Genomic DNA, 14548 nt, shown 5'->3' with positions numbered 1-14548 from the left:
AGATATATTATTTTGTTTAGTTAATTTTTATTTAATACAAAGTAGTGGTGAATATCTCAGTTTTAGTTGGATCACCAAAATATGCCTTCAATCTTGTTATTATTTGAGGAATCCACGTATGAGTGGTATGCACTTGTTTTATAATCAAAGCTTTGGTCATCCAATCGTAAAACAATGAAGAATATTTAATTATGCTGACCTGGGTTTCTTCCAACTTGTTCATTTACGTTTCTCCCTATTTGCTTCCATTTATTAGTAGCTAAAACAAAAAAACCAACGTCCCAACACATTTGATAATGGAATATCTATATTATTTCAATCATAAATTAATTTCACTTTTTAATACACACTACTCGATGTCCACGTATATATTTTCAATGCTCTATACAGCACTAACCATATATTAAGCAAAAATGAAATTTTGTTACGAGGAATCCCTAACCTATACCATTATCTTTTCATTATATCTAGGTTTAAATTGTGCAGTTAGTCCCTGTTACTTTAAAACTTAAAAGATTCAGCCTTCTTTTTTATTTTTAATTTAAAACTCTAGTCCAATTATAATCGTCATTGGTAGTTTCTGTCAAAATTTGTCAATGTAACATGTTTATTTTCTGTTAATTATACGAGCACAATCTAATCAAATTTTGAAAAAAAAACACTTTTGATTTTAATTATTTGACTGATTTTTTTCTAAAAAAAGGAGGAATTAATTTTTAGCTTAGGGACTAAATCTCAAATTTTGACAAAGTACAGGGAGTAACTACATATTTTAACAAAGCCGAGGGTTTGCGGCTTTGACGTTCTTCATGCTTTCAAGGTTCTTACAAAACAGTGGATCCCACAACCTTTAGATTCAGTTTTGTTTGATAGGTTCAAAAAGCAAAATAAATAAAAAAGAAATCTTTGCTGTTTTCCTTAAGGGAATGCAAAGATGAAAGGGAACAACAGCCCATAATGGTCCCACTTAATGCAACTAATTCTAAACTGCTAACTTAATTAAACGAACATGGAAAGAAGCTTAACTTGATTCTCCCCATTTCCATAAAAACCTTTTATATATATATATAATATCCTCCTCTTTCAGCTTTTATTTTCACTTTTTGGGCAGAGTTTTAATTACTGTCCCCCTTTTTATTAAAGAAAAAAAGTTAAATCTTTTACTTTTGCCTCCTATGGGAACTTAATATATCTTCAGCTCCATTTCCAGAACATTGAAGATCTAAACATTTTTGCTTCTTCCTGAGTTGAATCCAAAGATGGGTTTTTGTTTCTGGGTTTGTTTTATTAGTTTGTTAAACTTCTACAGCTTGAGTTTTGTAAGTTCACAAGCTGATGCAAGTGCTGAAGGGACTGTTTTCATTGATGGAAAAGCTCCGATTGGTAGAATAGATGATGATTTCATTTGTGCTACTTTGGATTGGTGGCCTCCTGAGAAATGTGATTATGGGACATGCAGTTGGGGCCTTGCTGGGCTTCTCAATCTGGTTTTTCTTCTTCTTTTCTTTGTTGTTTGACAATGATTTTCATAATGAACATAATGGGTCTTTTCACACTTTTGAGGGTATTTCTGTTTCAATCTGGAAAAAGCATATTTTCCCAGTTTAAAAGTGGTTTTGGCTGAGATGTTGTTTCATCTTCCTTTTCTTTTCTTTTTTTCTTTCTTTTGCAGGATCTTAATAAAAACTTATTCTTGAATGCCGTTAAAGGTAAGGCAATTCTTTCCCATAAAAATCCATCTCAATTATTCTATTTTATTTATTTACCAGTCCCTATATTTTTCAGCTTTTTCACCATTGAAGATTAGGTTGGGCGGCACATTACAAGACAAAGTCATATATGACTCTGATGACAATCAACTACCCTGCACTTCATTTGTCAAAAACACTTCTGAGATGTTTGGTTTTACACAAGGATGTTTGCCAATGAATAGATGGGATGACCTTAATTCCTTCTTTCAAAAAGCAGGGTATAAACACCATTTTCAATTTTCCTTGAGCTTCAACATTATGAATTCTTAATTCCACCATTAATTTAATTCAACTGTTTGATTATTCAGAGCTAAGGTTATTTTTGGATTAAATGCACTTGCTGGTCGAACTATAGCCTCTGATGGTTCAGCCGTAGGTGCTTGGAACTACACCAATGCCGAATCTTTTATGCAATACACTGTTGACAAGAACTATACCATTCACGGTTGGGAGTTAGGTAAAAGAACTATACATGATATGTCTGAATTCTTGATAATGTATCGACCGAAACACATTATTTTTGTTATCTTTCGCTTGTCAGGAAATGAATTGTGCGGAAGCGGGGTTGGAACTCGGGTCTCTGCAGACCAGTATGCGGCTGACACAGCAGCTCTGCAAAGTATAGTGCAGAAGATATACCAGAATGTTGATTTGAAGCCGTTAATTATCACACCGGGAGGGTTCTATGACTCGGATTGGTTCACGGAATACATTGATAAGACAAACAAGTCCCTCGATGTTGTCACTCACCACATATACAACCTTGGACCAGGTATGGTTCCTATGTGCATAATCCAGTATAGGAGCTTAGGACATGAAAGAAGGTTTGAACTTGACAATCGTGTGTTTCTCTGTGTAGGAGTTGATGACCATCTTGTTGAAAAGATTCTCGATCCATCCATTCTTGAGGGCGTGTCCGGAACATTCAGTGGCCTTCATAACATCATCAAGAATTCTACAACTTCAGCAGCTGCCTGGGTGGGTGAGGCTGGAGGAGCTTACAACAGTGGCCATAATCTTGTCACAAATGCATTTGTGTTCAGTTTCTGGTAATGTCGCAATACCTTGCTATCCCGAAGCTTAGGCCTTTCTGTCTGATAGATTTCTGATTCATTGTTCCTGGGACATGAATTGCAGGTATTTAGATCAACTCGGCATGGCATCCAAGTATGATACGAAAACGTATTGCAGACAGTCACTGGTTGGTGGAAATTATGGTTTACTAAACACCACCAACTTTGAACCAAATCCAGACTACTACAGGTAATTGCTTTTTGAAATTCTTTCATGACGAGCTTGCAGGATTCGAATTTGACCTATTACTTCAAAATAAGCTTTCATTTATCGAAGCCTAACTTGCATGATACTCTGCTTTCTCCATTGCAGTGCACTTCTTTGGCACCGGCTAATGGGAAGAAATGTTCTTTCGACAAGCTTCACCGGGACAGACAAGATCCGCTCCTACACTCACTGTGCAAAACAATCAGTAAGTTCATCTCATATGCAATTATCAAGCATTGTTAATCTTCCCTTTCTTGGACTTTGACCAAAGTTTCCTATCTTGCAGAAAGGCATCACACTACTTTTGATCAACCTCAACAATAGCACTACCGTCCAGGCAAAACTCGCATTCAATAGTACAATGAGCTTGCGACACAAGCACCGGTCTCGGATTTCACACAATAAGCATAGAATTCATAAAACGACAATTATCAAGCTGCCTCAAGGCATTGATGGTAAAATAAGAAGAGAGGAATACCATCTAACAGCAAAAGATGGGAATTTACAGAGTCAAAGCATGCTACTTAATGGAAACATTTTAAGTGTAAGTTCATCTGGGATCATACCTCATCTGGAGCCTTTACATGTAAAATCAGCAAAGCCAATAATGGTTGCTCCTTTATCCATTGTGTTCACTCACATGCCTGATGTTACTGTCCCTGCTTGCAAGGTACAGCCCTAGAGCTACAAGGAACTAAAAATGGTTCCTTTTAGTGATTGATCAAATAAGAAATAGAATATATTACAAACATTTCATTCTTTTTTTTCCCCATAGTGAAGAATATAATGTAACACACCTTTTTTGGATATGAATATGTGAAATTTTAGAAAATATTGGACATAAATATGTGATAAACTGATGCATGAGAAACAAAACAACCTTACCATGATGCAGCTAGCAAAAAGAGAGAAATTCTGGGGGTATTAACCTGCAAAAAATTGTATCCTTTGACAGGCTTGTTCTAACTGTTGCCCTTCTTTGGTATAACAAAAATTTGTGATTTGTCAGAAGAAAAGAAAGCATGCAACATATTTTCAAACAAATAAACCATGACCAACAAAAACTTGAACACTGTAGATAAGGAACAGTTTTTGCAGCTTAATAGAAGGAGAATGTTGTGATAGTTCCATTAAACAGGAAGCATTTTGTTTGGTTAGTTGAATATTAATATGCATGTACCAAATTAACATAAGAGTCTGTCTAACAGAATATACATCCTACACTGGACCTGTGGATGAAGTAGATGCATAAAAATTCCAGATTGCAGCAAGGGCAGATGACAGTCCATTTGCTTTATCTTCAATTGTAACGTTCCATGAATCTATGAAATTCGGAATTCCAATTTCCAACAAAATTCACATTCTTACTCAATATGAAGCTTTTTTTTTCTTCTTCTGGATAAATAAATATGAAGCTTTTATACCATCTTACTACTCTTAATTGTGAGCCGATGATGCAAAAAAAGTTTGTAAAACACGAGGTTTTTTTAAGGGTGCAATGTAAGCACTTATTAATATTAATTTATTTTAATTAATTAAACTAAATATATAAAAAAATGATATTCATTACCGTAATGTTTTAGATTGATATTTTAAGAAAGTTTTTACATGTCTGCGTGTAGAAATCACAAAATTAAAATACAAATGTCTGTTTAAAAATAACATATAAGAAATAATTAAATTTATAGTTTGAAATTAATTAATAATAACACATTCATATGCACAATAGTAAAATTAAAAATTATATTAAATTATTTATCATCGAGTTAACTTGAGGAATCAACTCAATATGATATATACAACAAATGTAGATAATAAATTATGCATATTAAAATAAAAACATATGAAAAGAGTTGAAACGAAACTTTAGCTAAAGTGGTAAATTTAAAGAATTATTAAATTGATTGGTGTAAGTTTAAATCCGCATACTTTAATTGATTTTTATTAAAACAAAAGATTAAAATAACCTCAAATAGTATAACTTATTTTAATTACGAGATGATATTTTGAAATTCTCTAACTAAATTGAAACTCAATTGATAAGTGATACCAACTTAATAACATGCTTAATAAATAGTATAGAGAAAATCATTAGTAAAATAGATAATATTGTATAAAATAATATTAAATTGTCCACAACATAATAATCAATTTCATAATCGTAATAATTATATAAGCTATTAATAAAAATAAAAAAATTCATATATACAAATTGTAAATTTTATGTATTATAATATTTGAGTAAACTACAAGTTTGCTCACTAATGTTTGAGTTTTTTTTTTTTTTTTACCGCTGAACTATAAAAAATTAGAATATGATCATTTTCCTTAGTGATTTGTAACGTTTTGATCCTCATCCATTAGCTATCGTTAATCACTTAATGAAAGAGCGATGTTATAGGTTAATACATAATATGACCTCTAAATCATAACTAAAATATGAGCTTGGAGAATATTTTTAAATCATAACTCTAAAAATATTTAAAAAACAATAAAACTATAAAATATATGAAAATTCATTATTATTTACATTTTAAAATTATAATGATGTAAAAATATTATAAAACTTTAAAAATCATAAAATTCTTAAAAACGACTATTTTAAAAATAATCAATAACAATAAAAAAATTATCCTTTGTTTGTTTTTGTTTGTTCAAAAGTATCTGAGTTTTCCAATTCTGCTCTAATAAAATGTCTGATTGAGTTGTTTTTAAAGATTAATTGAGTTTAATATCATAAATAAATTATGTGGATCGAATAAAAATACAAAAAAATACCTTAGGAATATTAAAATAAACCAATGGTAATTTAAAAGCATTAAAAATGTGCATGTAATAATTTGTGAATAAAACAGTTTTAACAGATATTTAGAAATATTAAAATTAAAAATATGGTTTAAATACTCATTTAGCCCCTGATTTGTCACTTTCTCGTAAGTTGGTACTTATAGCTTTTTTGTCCAAAGTTGGTACCGATTTTTCATTCCGTCAAGGGTTTTGTTACATTTTTGTAAAGGTGTTAAGCTTGGTCCATACGGTACTTTCAGACAGTGACACGTGGCAATATTTGACACATTATAATGTCATAATTTAATTTTTTTAAAATATATTAATATAAGTTTTTAAACAAATTAAAAGTTAAAAAGTATATGTAAAAATTTTATAAATAATTAGAAAAATTAAAAAACTCAAAAAATATATAAATATATTACAAATTTAAAAAATATAAAAATTGATATATATATACACATTAATACATGAAAGTTTTCATTTGCCACCAACACCCATCTTCCTCGCTTGTTGTCTTTTTTCAGCATGATGCCTAAAGGGAGATTTAGACAAGTTTTTGATTGTAGATGGAAATTTAACGATGGAGACGTGAGAAGGGAAGAAAAAGACGGTTGTGGTGGTAATGATGATGATGGTGAGAAAGAGGAGGTTGAAAGGGCACTTCATTTGAACGGTACGGTTCCATCTACTTCCGACGAGTCTCAGGCATATGATATGTGTGTTGGAAAGTACCATGTTTAAAATAAATTTTTTTCATAGCAAAAAATTAAAATTTAAAAAAATTGATTCAGTTTGGGATATTTATAGTAATAAACTTTTTTTGAAATCGCACTTGTGTTTTCGACTAGATGGATCATTATCGTTCTCGGCTTTCAACTGAACGACCTTCTCTGTTATTCTCATATCATGAACTGCTTCGAGTGTGAGCTCAAACGAATTCGAATCAAACACAGAACCAAAAATTATTTAATTTACTTTCAATAGGAAAGAAAAATTATCTCGTTAATAGAAACCGATAGAATTGTTATTCTGAAAAATAGAATTTATACTTAGAAAATAAATTCTCATTATTTTCGGGCAGAATAACAATATCTCAAAGTTGTGTAAAACTTATTGTCTCTTTAGCCCTATCAGTGTCATATATTTATAAGGAGAAGAAGTGAACCAGTAGAAGTCTATTTGATAGAAAAACAACTTCATAGTTCAACTAGGAAAGAGGGGTGACAACACTAGTTTAAATAGACTAGGGTTTGTTGTCCCATGTATTAACATAAGGGGCTTTTAGGCCTCTCCCATATTGAGTCCATTATAAGGGCTTCCTTAACTTTTAAACCAACATTTTATAATTCAATCCAACTCAAAACATGTTTTTCTATTTTCCAAAATAAACATCATAAATTAATTTAAATTAATTAATTTTTCAATTAAATAATTTTCTTAACCCGATCTTAATTTTGTTAAGATCATGACAACTTTACCGTGAAAGAATTTATGAGAAAATATATTCAATATTTTTACATTCAATAAATTCATAATGAACAATTAATTTCATTTCATTTTAGAACTTCAATTAATTAATTAATTAATTAATTGATAATTCAAAAAATCATAAATTGTTATGAATGCTATTAAGTGGATGTTTATTATAATCAACCTTTCACATTTCGTCTTCCTCAACCTTTGACCTTTGACCTTTCACCTTTCACCTTTCATCTCCTTGCAATCCCTTTTCTATTTATGTATGTGATAATGAGTCTAATCTCCCTATATATATATATATATATGAGTATACTATTTGTAATGATAATGAAAAAGAATAGAAATGCAATAAAAATCCTTCTTTATTCTCATATATTATTCATATATTATTTGTATTATTATTATCTTATAACACGTTATCGATCGAGCATGCTCGATAGTATTCAATATTTCATTGGAGAACAAGTAATCTAGACGATAACGTCCTTATTGAAGCAACAATCCTAAGGTATGTGATTTTCTATGTGTGCTTAAAAGATTTTGAGATTTCAATATTCTTAATGAAAAAAGTTCAAAATGATGCTATTTTTTCATATTTAAGTATGAATTTATGTTTTATATATTCCATGATATGCTTGTTTATGATCTAAGACTTTGAATAAGATTGAGGTATCAACAACTTGAATAGTTTTGCTTAAATATGCATATCTTTCATAACATATGTCATTGATATGATAACTACGTTGGCTATTAGATTATTTCTAATAGAGCCACACATTGTTTGTGAGTATAAACGAATTTGAATTTTTATATAGACAAAGCAAAAACCATTGTTTTTGTCCAACATCATCTACATGAAGGATTAAAAGTGGAATATCTAATTGCGAAAGATCCTCTTGACTCTTGAATTGCGTAATAATTTGAAAGAATGATTTGACCATTAGAAAATGATAATACTCTCTAAAGCTTGTTATGATTGAAATATCTAATGTGCTCCTGCAGTAGCAATATTGTGAAAAAGACTTTAAAAAGTATTTTAGAACGATCTCATGCCTTCTAGTGAAAAAGACTCCATTCCTTGAAGTGAATATAAAAATATATAACAATTATGAAAAATCAAAATATAAGATCATGGTTGTCGTTGTAATTGAGGATGTGGTTGGAGACGTACTAATAATTGTTATTATGGTGGTTATAATAGTGGTACTTCTAACACTAGAAAAAGAATAATAAGGAAAAACAAGAAAATGGTGGCCAAAATATTCAAAGGTTATTGAAAATTCATGCTACCAATGTGGTATGAAAATGCATTGGTCACATACCTATCGTATTTTTAAGTATCTAGTAAAACTTTGTCAAAGCATCCATTAAAAAAAAGGGAGAAACAATATAGAGACAAATTTCGTTATCCCAAAATGATGAAATGAAGGATAATTTTTCGGCAAAAGATGAAAATTTTTACTATGATGCTAAAGTTGACCATGCATACAAGGATGATTAATATGTTCTTAGTTTGTGTCAAAATTTTGTTGGGATCAAACATTGAAATTTAATTGTTTAAGAATCATTAGAATCAATGGCTATTTGATATTTGCTTGGGAATGGTCTCTTTCTCTTCATTATAAAGGATGCTTATAATCACTAATTTTCATCCATGGTAACCTAAGTCATTCTAGTCATCTTCTTTTGAAATTTGATTCGTTTTCTATTAAGAAGTTCAATTTATATAATTCTCTATTCGTAACTCTATGAATTTATAAAACTCTTTACGCGTTTAGTTATTGGGATCTTTATGTGGAGATTAATGTTTTTATTTTTATTGGTTAATTTTTAATAGAAGTGATGGGTTTAATTTTGATTTTGATTAAAATATATGATTATTAAGGAATGAGAGTAAAATACTTACTTATCATGAACTTTGGGATATTCACCCTTTCTAGATAATTTCATGATTGAGGTGGAGGTTAGAAAATATTTATGTTTAAACCTTTATAGTGTAAAGTTACTTTAATCTAATCTTATAATATTTTGTATTTTGTCATGTTATGGTATATATATAAAAAATTATCTAACCATAGTGATTTATCCGTAACATGAATTTGTTATTTGTTATGTTTAATATATGTTTTATTTACACCTATTCATTTTATTTTATATGAATAATAAAGTTTTGAAGATCAAATTTTTTATCATTCATGTTGAAAAGAAATGAAAAAGTGTATATTATTTAAAATAAATTAAGTATTCATTAATATTATATAATAAAATGATTACAAGCTTTTGAAGAGCTAATATTGCATCAAACTATAGAAAGCTCTTTAAGAGCTAATATTTTACCTCCTTGTGATGCAAAATTTTGTAAAACATAATATTATTTTTCAGATCAAGAAATATATGTTGAAGGAAATCTTTATGTATTTTACATTAAAACCATGGATAGAAATGACATGAAATACTGTGTTTTGTATTATAAATTCCCGAAGGAATACATTACACGTATATTATTGACATATGAGATAATGAAAAGAAGTTCATAGTGTTGGTATGACTAGTTAGACCATCCCGAGTCAATGATGATACAAAATAATTTGATGAAAATTTATATGATTTTATTGAAGAATTAGAAGTTATATTTTAATAATTGTCATCAATACTAGTTATTTGGACAACATATTGAACTGACACTAGCTAAATTTAGAGGTCGTTACATTTTAGATGATAACCAAATAATATATAAGCTCATGTATCACATATGTGCAACCTAAAGTTTGTGATATTATTTCTTGAAATAATTTGATTGTGGAAAATTTCTATAGTATGCAAATTGTATTAACAATGTTGGTGCATTATATCCCAAGCTTGATTTTCGTAGTTTTAGTTGGAATAATATTAAGTTATCTATACCTATATATGTTAAACTTAATGGTTAGCAAAACTATGTCTCCATTTAATTGCTTAACCATTAATATAAGAATAGCTTTACAATAAGCATGTAATTTTATTTGCATCAAGCCGATATGTAAAGAAACATTTGTCTCGTGAGATTTGGCTTTCATTTATAAGCCAATAGATTTCATCTAAGAATATTTGGATCTGCAATATCTATTTTGTAACAGCCCGATTCTGGGCCTAGTCGGAATAGTGGTTTCGGGACCACAAATCCGACGAGGGAAAATATGATTATTATTATATTTTTATGGTCTACAATTTCACGGAAAATTTTCGTAAAAATTTCGTTCGAAAATTTCGACGTTTGGGCACTCAATTTAGTCAAAAGGACTAAATTGTAAATAGTGCAAAAGTTGAGTTCTACATCTTAGGGGTGTCTAATTGTTATGAAATTTTAAATTGGAGGTCGTTATGTGGTAATTAGACCATTAGTTAGTTGATGGACAAAAATAGACATAAGAAATGGGTGAAATAGATTTTTTTTAAATGGGGCATTTTAGTCATTTGGTTATTAAATAGAATTAAATGGGAAAAAGATGGCAAAATATGCTCATCTTCTTCATGGTGAACGAAATCAGCAAGGGGAAGCCATATTTAGGGTTTTAAGCTTTCAAGCTCCATAGTAAGTGATTCTAAGCCCTGCTTTTAATGTTCTTCGTATTTTGGAGTCCGGTAACTTGGTTTAGCTTATTCTACCATTAATTAGTGTTAGGGTTCATATTTGGAAAAATATCCATAGGTGAAATGTGTTTATTTTGCTGTTTTATGGTGGAATATGAAGCTAGAGATTATGTTAAACAACTTTTGCTAAGCAATTTTAAGCAAAACGGTAAATAGACATAATCGGTAAAATAATTAATATTCAAAAGTATGTGTTGGAGTGGAATTTGATGTTGCCATAGAAGGAAAAATGTTCAGCATGTTATAAAACTTAAGAATAAGTGATGAAGTTTAATTTCCGAGCTTGGGGACAAAAGTGTAATTATGCAAAAGTTTGGGGGCAAAATTGTAATTTTCAAAAAGTTGGGTGGTGGATTATTTTAATAAATGTGAATAATAAACGAGTTAAATTTGCTATTATAGATCAAGAAAGACGTGAAGAGTATATCAAACGGGGAAAAGAAAAGATAGTGGAGTAAAGTGCAAAATTACGATATTTTGCACCGAGGTAAGTAAACACGTGACTTAATGTATTATTTTGATATTATTTGATATATGTTGAGATTTATTTGGAATTAAAATAAATGTTTGGCAATATCCTAAAATGTTGTTAAATCGGAAAGGTGATAAAGGGTTGCAATATATGGGTTATGGGTTGAACACTCGGAATAAGCGGAGTATGTTGTATATAAAAGGGTTGTTGTGTGCTGATTCCCGATTTATGGGTGGTGCTATGTGCGTGATCCACCATATCTTTGAAATGTGAAAGGGGTTGCTATGTGCTGATTCCCAGGGGTTGCTAAGTCTTGATTCCCGATTTCATTGGTGGTGCTAAGTGCGATATCCACCATATCTTTGAAATGAAAAGGGGTTGCTATGTCTGATTCCCCGAGGGGTTGCTAAGTGCTGATTCCCGATTCATTGGTGGTGCTAAGTCGATATCCACCATATCTTTGAAATAAAAGGGGTTGCTATGTCTGATTCCCCGAGGGGTTGCTAAGTCTTGATTCCCGATTCATGGTGGTGCTAAGTGCGGGATCCACCAATAACGGCTAACATTCAGTGTTCAACGAAAAGTGTGGAAGATGAATATTGCCATATGGTGGAAAATTTTATGGGGTAAATATTGAGTTGAATACTAAATCGACCCATGTATGAGATGGGAGAAAATATCAAAAAGCAAAAGGAACGATTTAATTATAAACTGTGTTGAACAACAGCAACTGGGTAACTTTGAAAAATCACCATAAATGGTGGAAAATGAATGGGAAGCTGAATAATATATGAAATTGAAGTTGAATGTATCTATTCTCATATGAAAGAAATAGAATAAGCAAAGGAGTTGTATTTTTGGAGATATCTGAATTTTACTGAAACAGGGCTGGATTGATTTCGAGATCCCCTGTTCTAACTTTGGAAAATTACCAAAAATTGAAAAAAAATAATTATGGCATGAAATTTATATCCCTGGAATCCTTATTGAGTCTATTTTTATTAGAAACAAGCGAAACCATTTTTCAAATTTTGTACAGAGATTGAAGTGAATTTTAGTGAGTAAGGGTCAGAACCGTTGGGCAGTGAAACAGGGGAAGGTTTAATGAATAAACTGTACTAATTGGCTGGGTTAAAAATTCTGAAATTTTTATGGTGAAATGGTATATGAGTCTAGTTTCAGGGAAAATTTACGGAACTCAATTTGGAGCCCTGTAGCTCCAGATAAAAATAAATTAGAAACTATGACGCAGAAAAACAGCTTGCTGGAAATTGCCTAAACAATAAAGTTATTCATGAATAAGTTTATATTTTGGTGTAGGTATGGGAGTAATTACTTATTTATCATGTGTTTACTTACTAAGCTATATGCTTACTCGATTTTATTTTTCTCTTGGTTATAGTGACTTCCAACAACTCGGAAATTGGAACGAAGTCAGACAATCATCTACACTATCCTTCACATTTGGGGTATTTTACTACTAGTGTTCCGAAATTTTATGGCATGTATAGACAATTTATGTAATGTGGGATCATCATGTAAATATATGTTATGGTTCCCTTTTAAATGTAGTGTTTATTAATAGTTAAACTATATGTGTGTTTATACAAATGAAATTGGTTGGTATATTGGAATGCGTTCTAAATTTGCAGGAGGTTTAAGCAAAAATAAGTAGGAATGTCATTTAAATTTTTAAAAATTTAGTAATACCTCATACTGTCTTAGGTAAGGAATACGGGTAAGGGTGTTACATTTTAGTGGTATCAGAGCTACGGTTTAGTCGGTTCTCGGACCAATAAAATACGTGTGGAAGTCGATCTATACATGCCATAAAATTATTGTGATAGTGTGATGATTTCTGACAATTTAAAATTTTGTTTTATATAGTAAATGGATCCTGATCAAGTGTGGCGATGATGTTGAAAGTAACGCTATGGCTCTCGCGCAAGGGACCGCAGCAGGAAGAGAGTAGACATGAGACACATGGACGGGATGAGGCTCGAAGCCTTCCTCCGAATGATGAGTGATTGGTATATAGAATATGTCCGTAAATCCGAATGTTCCTCCTCCTCCACCCCTCCTATTCCTCAACCGGTCCCGTAGCTCCACGAGTGCCGAATTGGTGAGATCAAGTAAGCCACCTTGATAGAATTGAAAGCATGGGGCTGAAGATTTGAGGCCAATGTTGATGATGATCCGGAAAAGCCGAGTTTTGGCTTGAAAATACTATTCGGTATTTGATGAATTATCTTGCACCCCTGAAGAATGTTTGAAATGTGCTGTGTCTTTATTGAAGGATTCGGCATATCGTTGGTGGAAAACATTGATATCGGTGGTTCCAAAAGAAAGAGTTACTTGGGACTTCTTTCAGGAAGAATTTAGAAAGAAATATGTAAGCCAACGATTTATTGATCAAAAACGCAAAGAGTTTCTCGGGTTGAAACAGGGCCGAATGTCCGTAGCAGAATATGAACGGGAGTTTGTTCGGCTTAGTAAATATGCCCAGGAATGTGTGCCTACGGAGGCTATTATGTGTAAAAGATTTGAAGAGGGGCTAAATGAAGACATCAGATTGCATGTTGGGATTTTAGAGTTAAAAGAATTTGTGGTGTTAGTTGATCGGACTGTAAAAGTCAAGAACCGAGTAGAGAAAGAGAAGGCGAGATGGAATCTCAAGATGTAAGGAAGAGGACAATGGGCGAACATTTCAATCTCATCCAAGAAGTTTAAAGGATGGATCCACGACCAACTGGTTCAGTTGGGTATTCACGCAGAGACCGAGGGAGGTCGATTCGGAGCTACAACTCGAGCTACCTCTGTAGCAAGTGTGGGCAATGTAGGAAACACCCTACTGAATGTCAACAGGTGGCAGCGACATATTGGTGAGTGTTGGGGATTTAAACGAGCTTGTTTCGGTGTGGTTCCCAAGAGCATTATGTAAGAGATTGTCCCGAGAGAAGAGAGGAAGAAAATTTGCCAAGAGTGGATCGGGTGATATTGTTAGTAGAGGAGACCGCCGAGAAATGTGGGAAGCAAAGTCGATGGTAAAAGTGTGATGAAAGATGCATTGGAGGATCGAAATTAGGCGCTGCCAGACTTGTGCCATACGTGCTCGAGAGGATGCCTCATCTCCGATGTGATTCTT

The 14548-nt window shown here is 31.7% G+C and overlaps 1 protein-coding gene and 1 long non-coding RNA gene across 2 annotated transcripts; both read left to right on the top strand.

The window, feature by feature from the left end:
• Positions 1 to 1087: 1087 nt before the first annotated feature.
• On the top strand, positions 1088 to 3864 carry LOC105791045 (heparanase-like protein 3). Its single transcript, XM_012618921.2, has 9 exons — positions 1088 to 1487; positions 1673 to 1709; positions 1786 to 1969; positions 2060 to 2208; positions 2293 to 2523; positions 2611 to 2800; positions 2889 to 3014; positions 3138 to 3237; positions 3319 to 3864. The coding sequence occupies exons 1-9, from the start codon at positions 1260 to 1262 to the stop codon at positions 3712 to 3714; spliced, it is 1641 nt and encodes a 546-aa protein (XP_012474375.1). The 5' UTR covers positions 1088 to 1259; the 3' UTR covers positions 3715 to 3864.
• Positions 3865 to 11173: 7309 nt separating this feature from the next.
• LOC128042970 (uncharacterized) lies at positions 11174 to 13019 on the top strand. Its single transcript, XR_008198603.1, has 2 exons — positions 11174 to 11418; positions 12806 to 13019. It is a non-coding gene; the product is annotated as an uncharacterized LOC128042970 (long non-coding RNA).
• Positions 13020 to 14548: the final 1529 nt, after the last annotated feature.

Source organism: Gossypium raimondii, chromosome 8 (genome assembly GCF_025698545.1).
Source record: "Gossypium raimondii isolate GPD5lz chromosome 8, ASM2569854v1, whole genome shotgun sequence".
Classification (NCBI taxonomy): Eukaryota; Viridiplantae; Streptophyta; class Magnoliopsida; order Malvales; family Malvaceae; genus Gossypium; species Gossypium raimondii.
Note: the sequence above shows the minus strand (reverse complement) of the source record. Positions and strands in the feature narration are given on the sequence as shown.

Bases quoted from the DNA above. Each gene is read 5' to 3' on its own strand.
- LOC105791045 (XM_012618921.2), top strand. From the start codon at position 1,260: ATGGGTTTTTGTTTCTGGGTTTGTTTTATTAGTTTGTTAAACTTCTAC. The intron at 1,488-1,672 runs GTTTTTCTTCTT...TTTCTTTTGCAG, and splicing joins TTGCTGGGCTTCTCAATCTG to GATCTTAATAAAAACTTATT. The intron at 2,524-2,610 runs GTATGGTTCCTA...TTCTCTGTGTAG, and splicing joins CATATACAACCTTGGACCAG to GAGTTGATGACCATCTTGTT.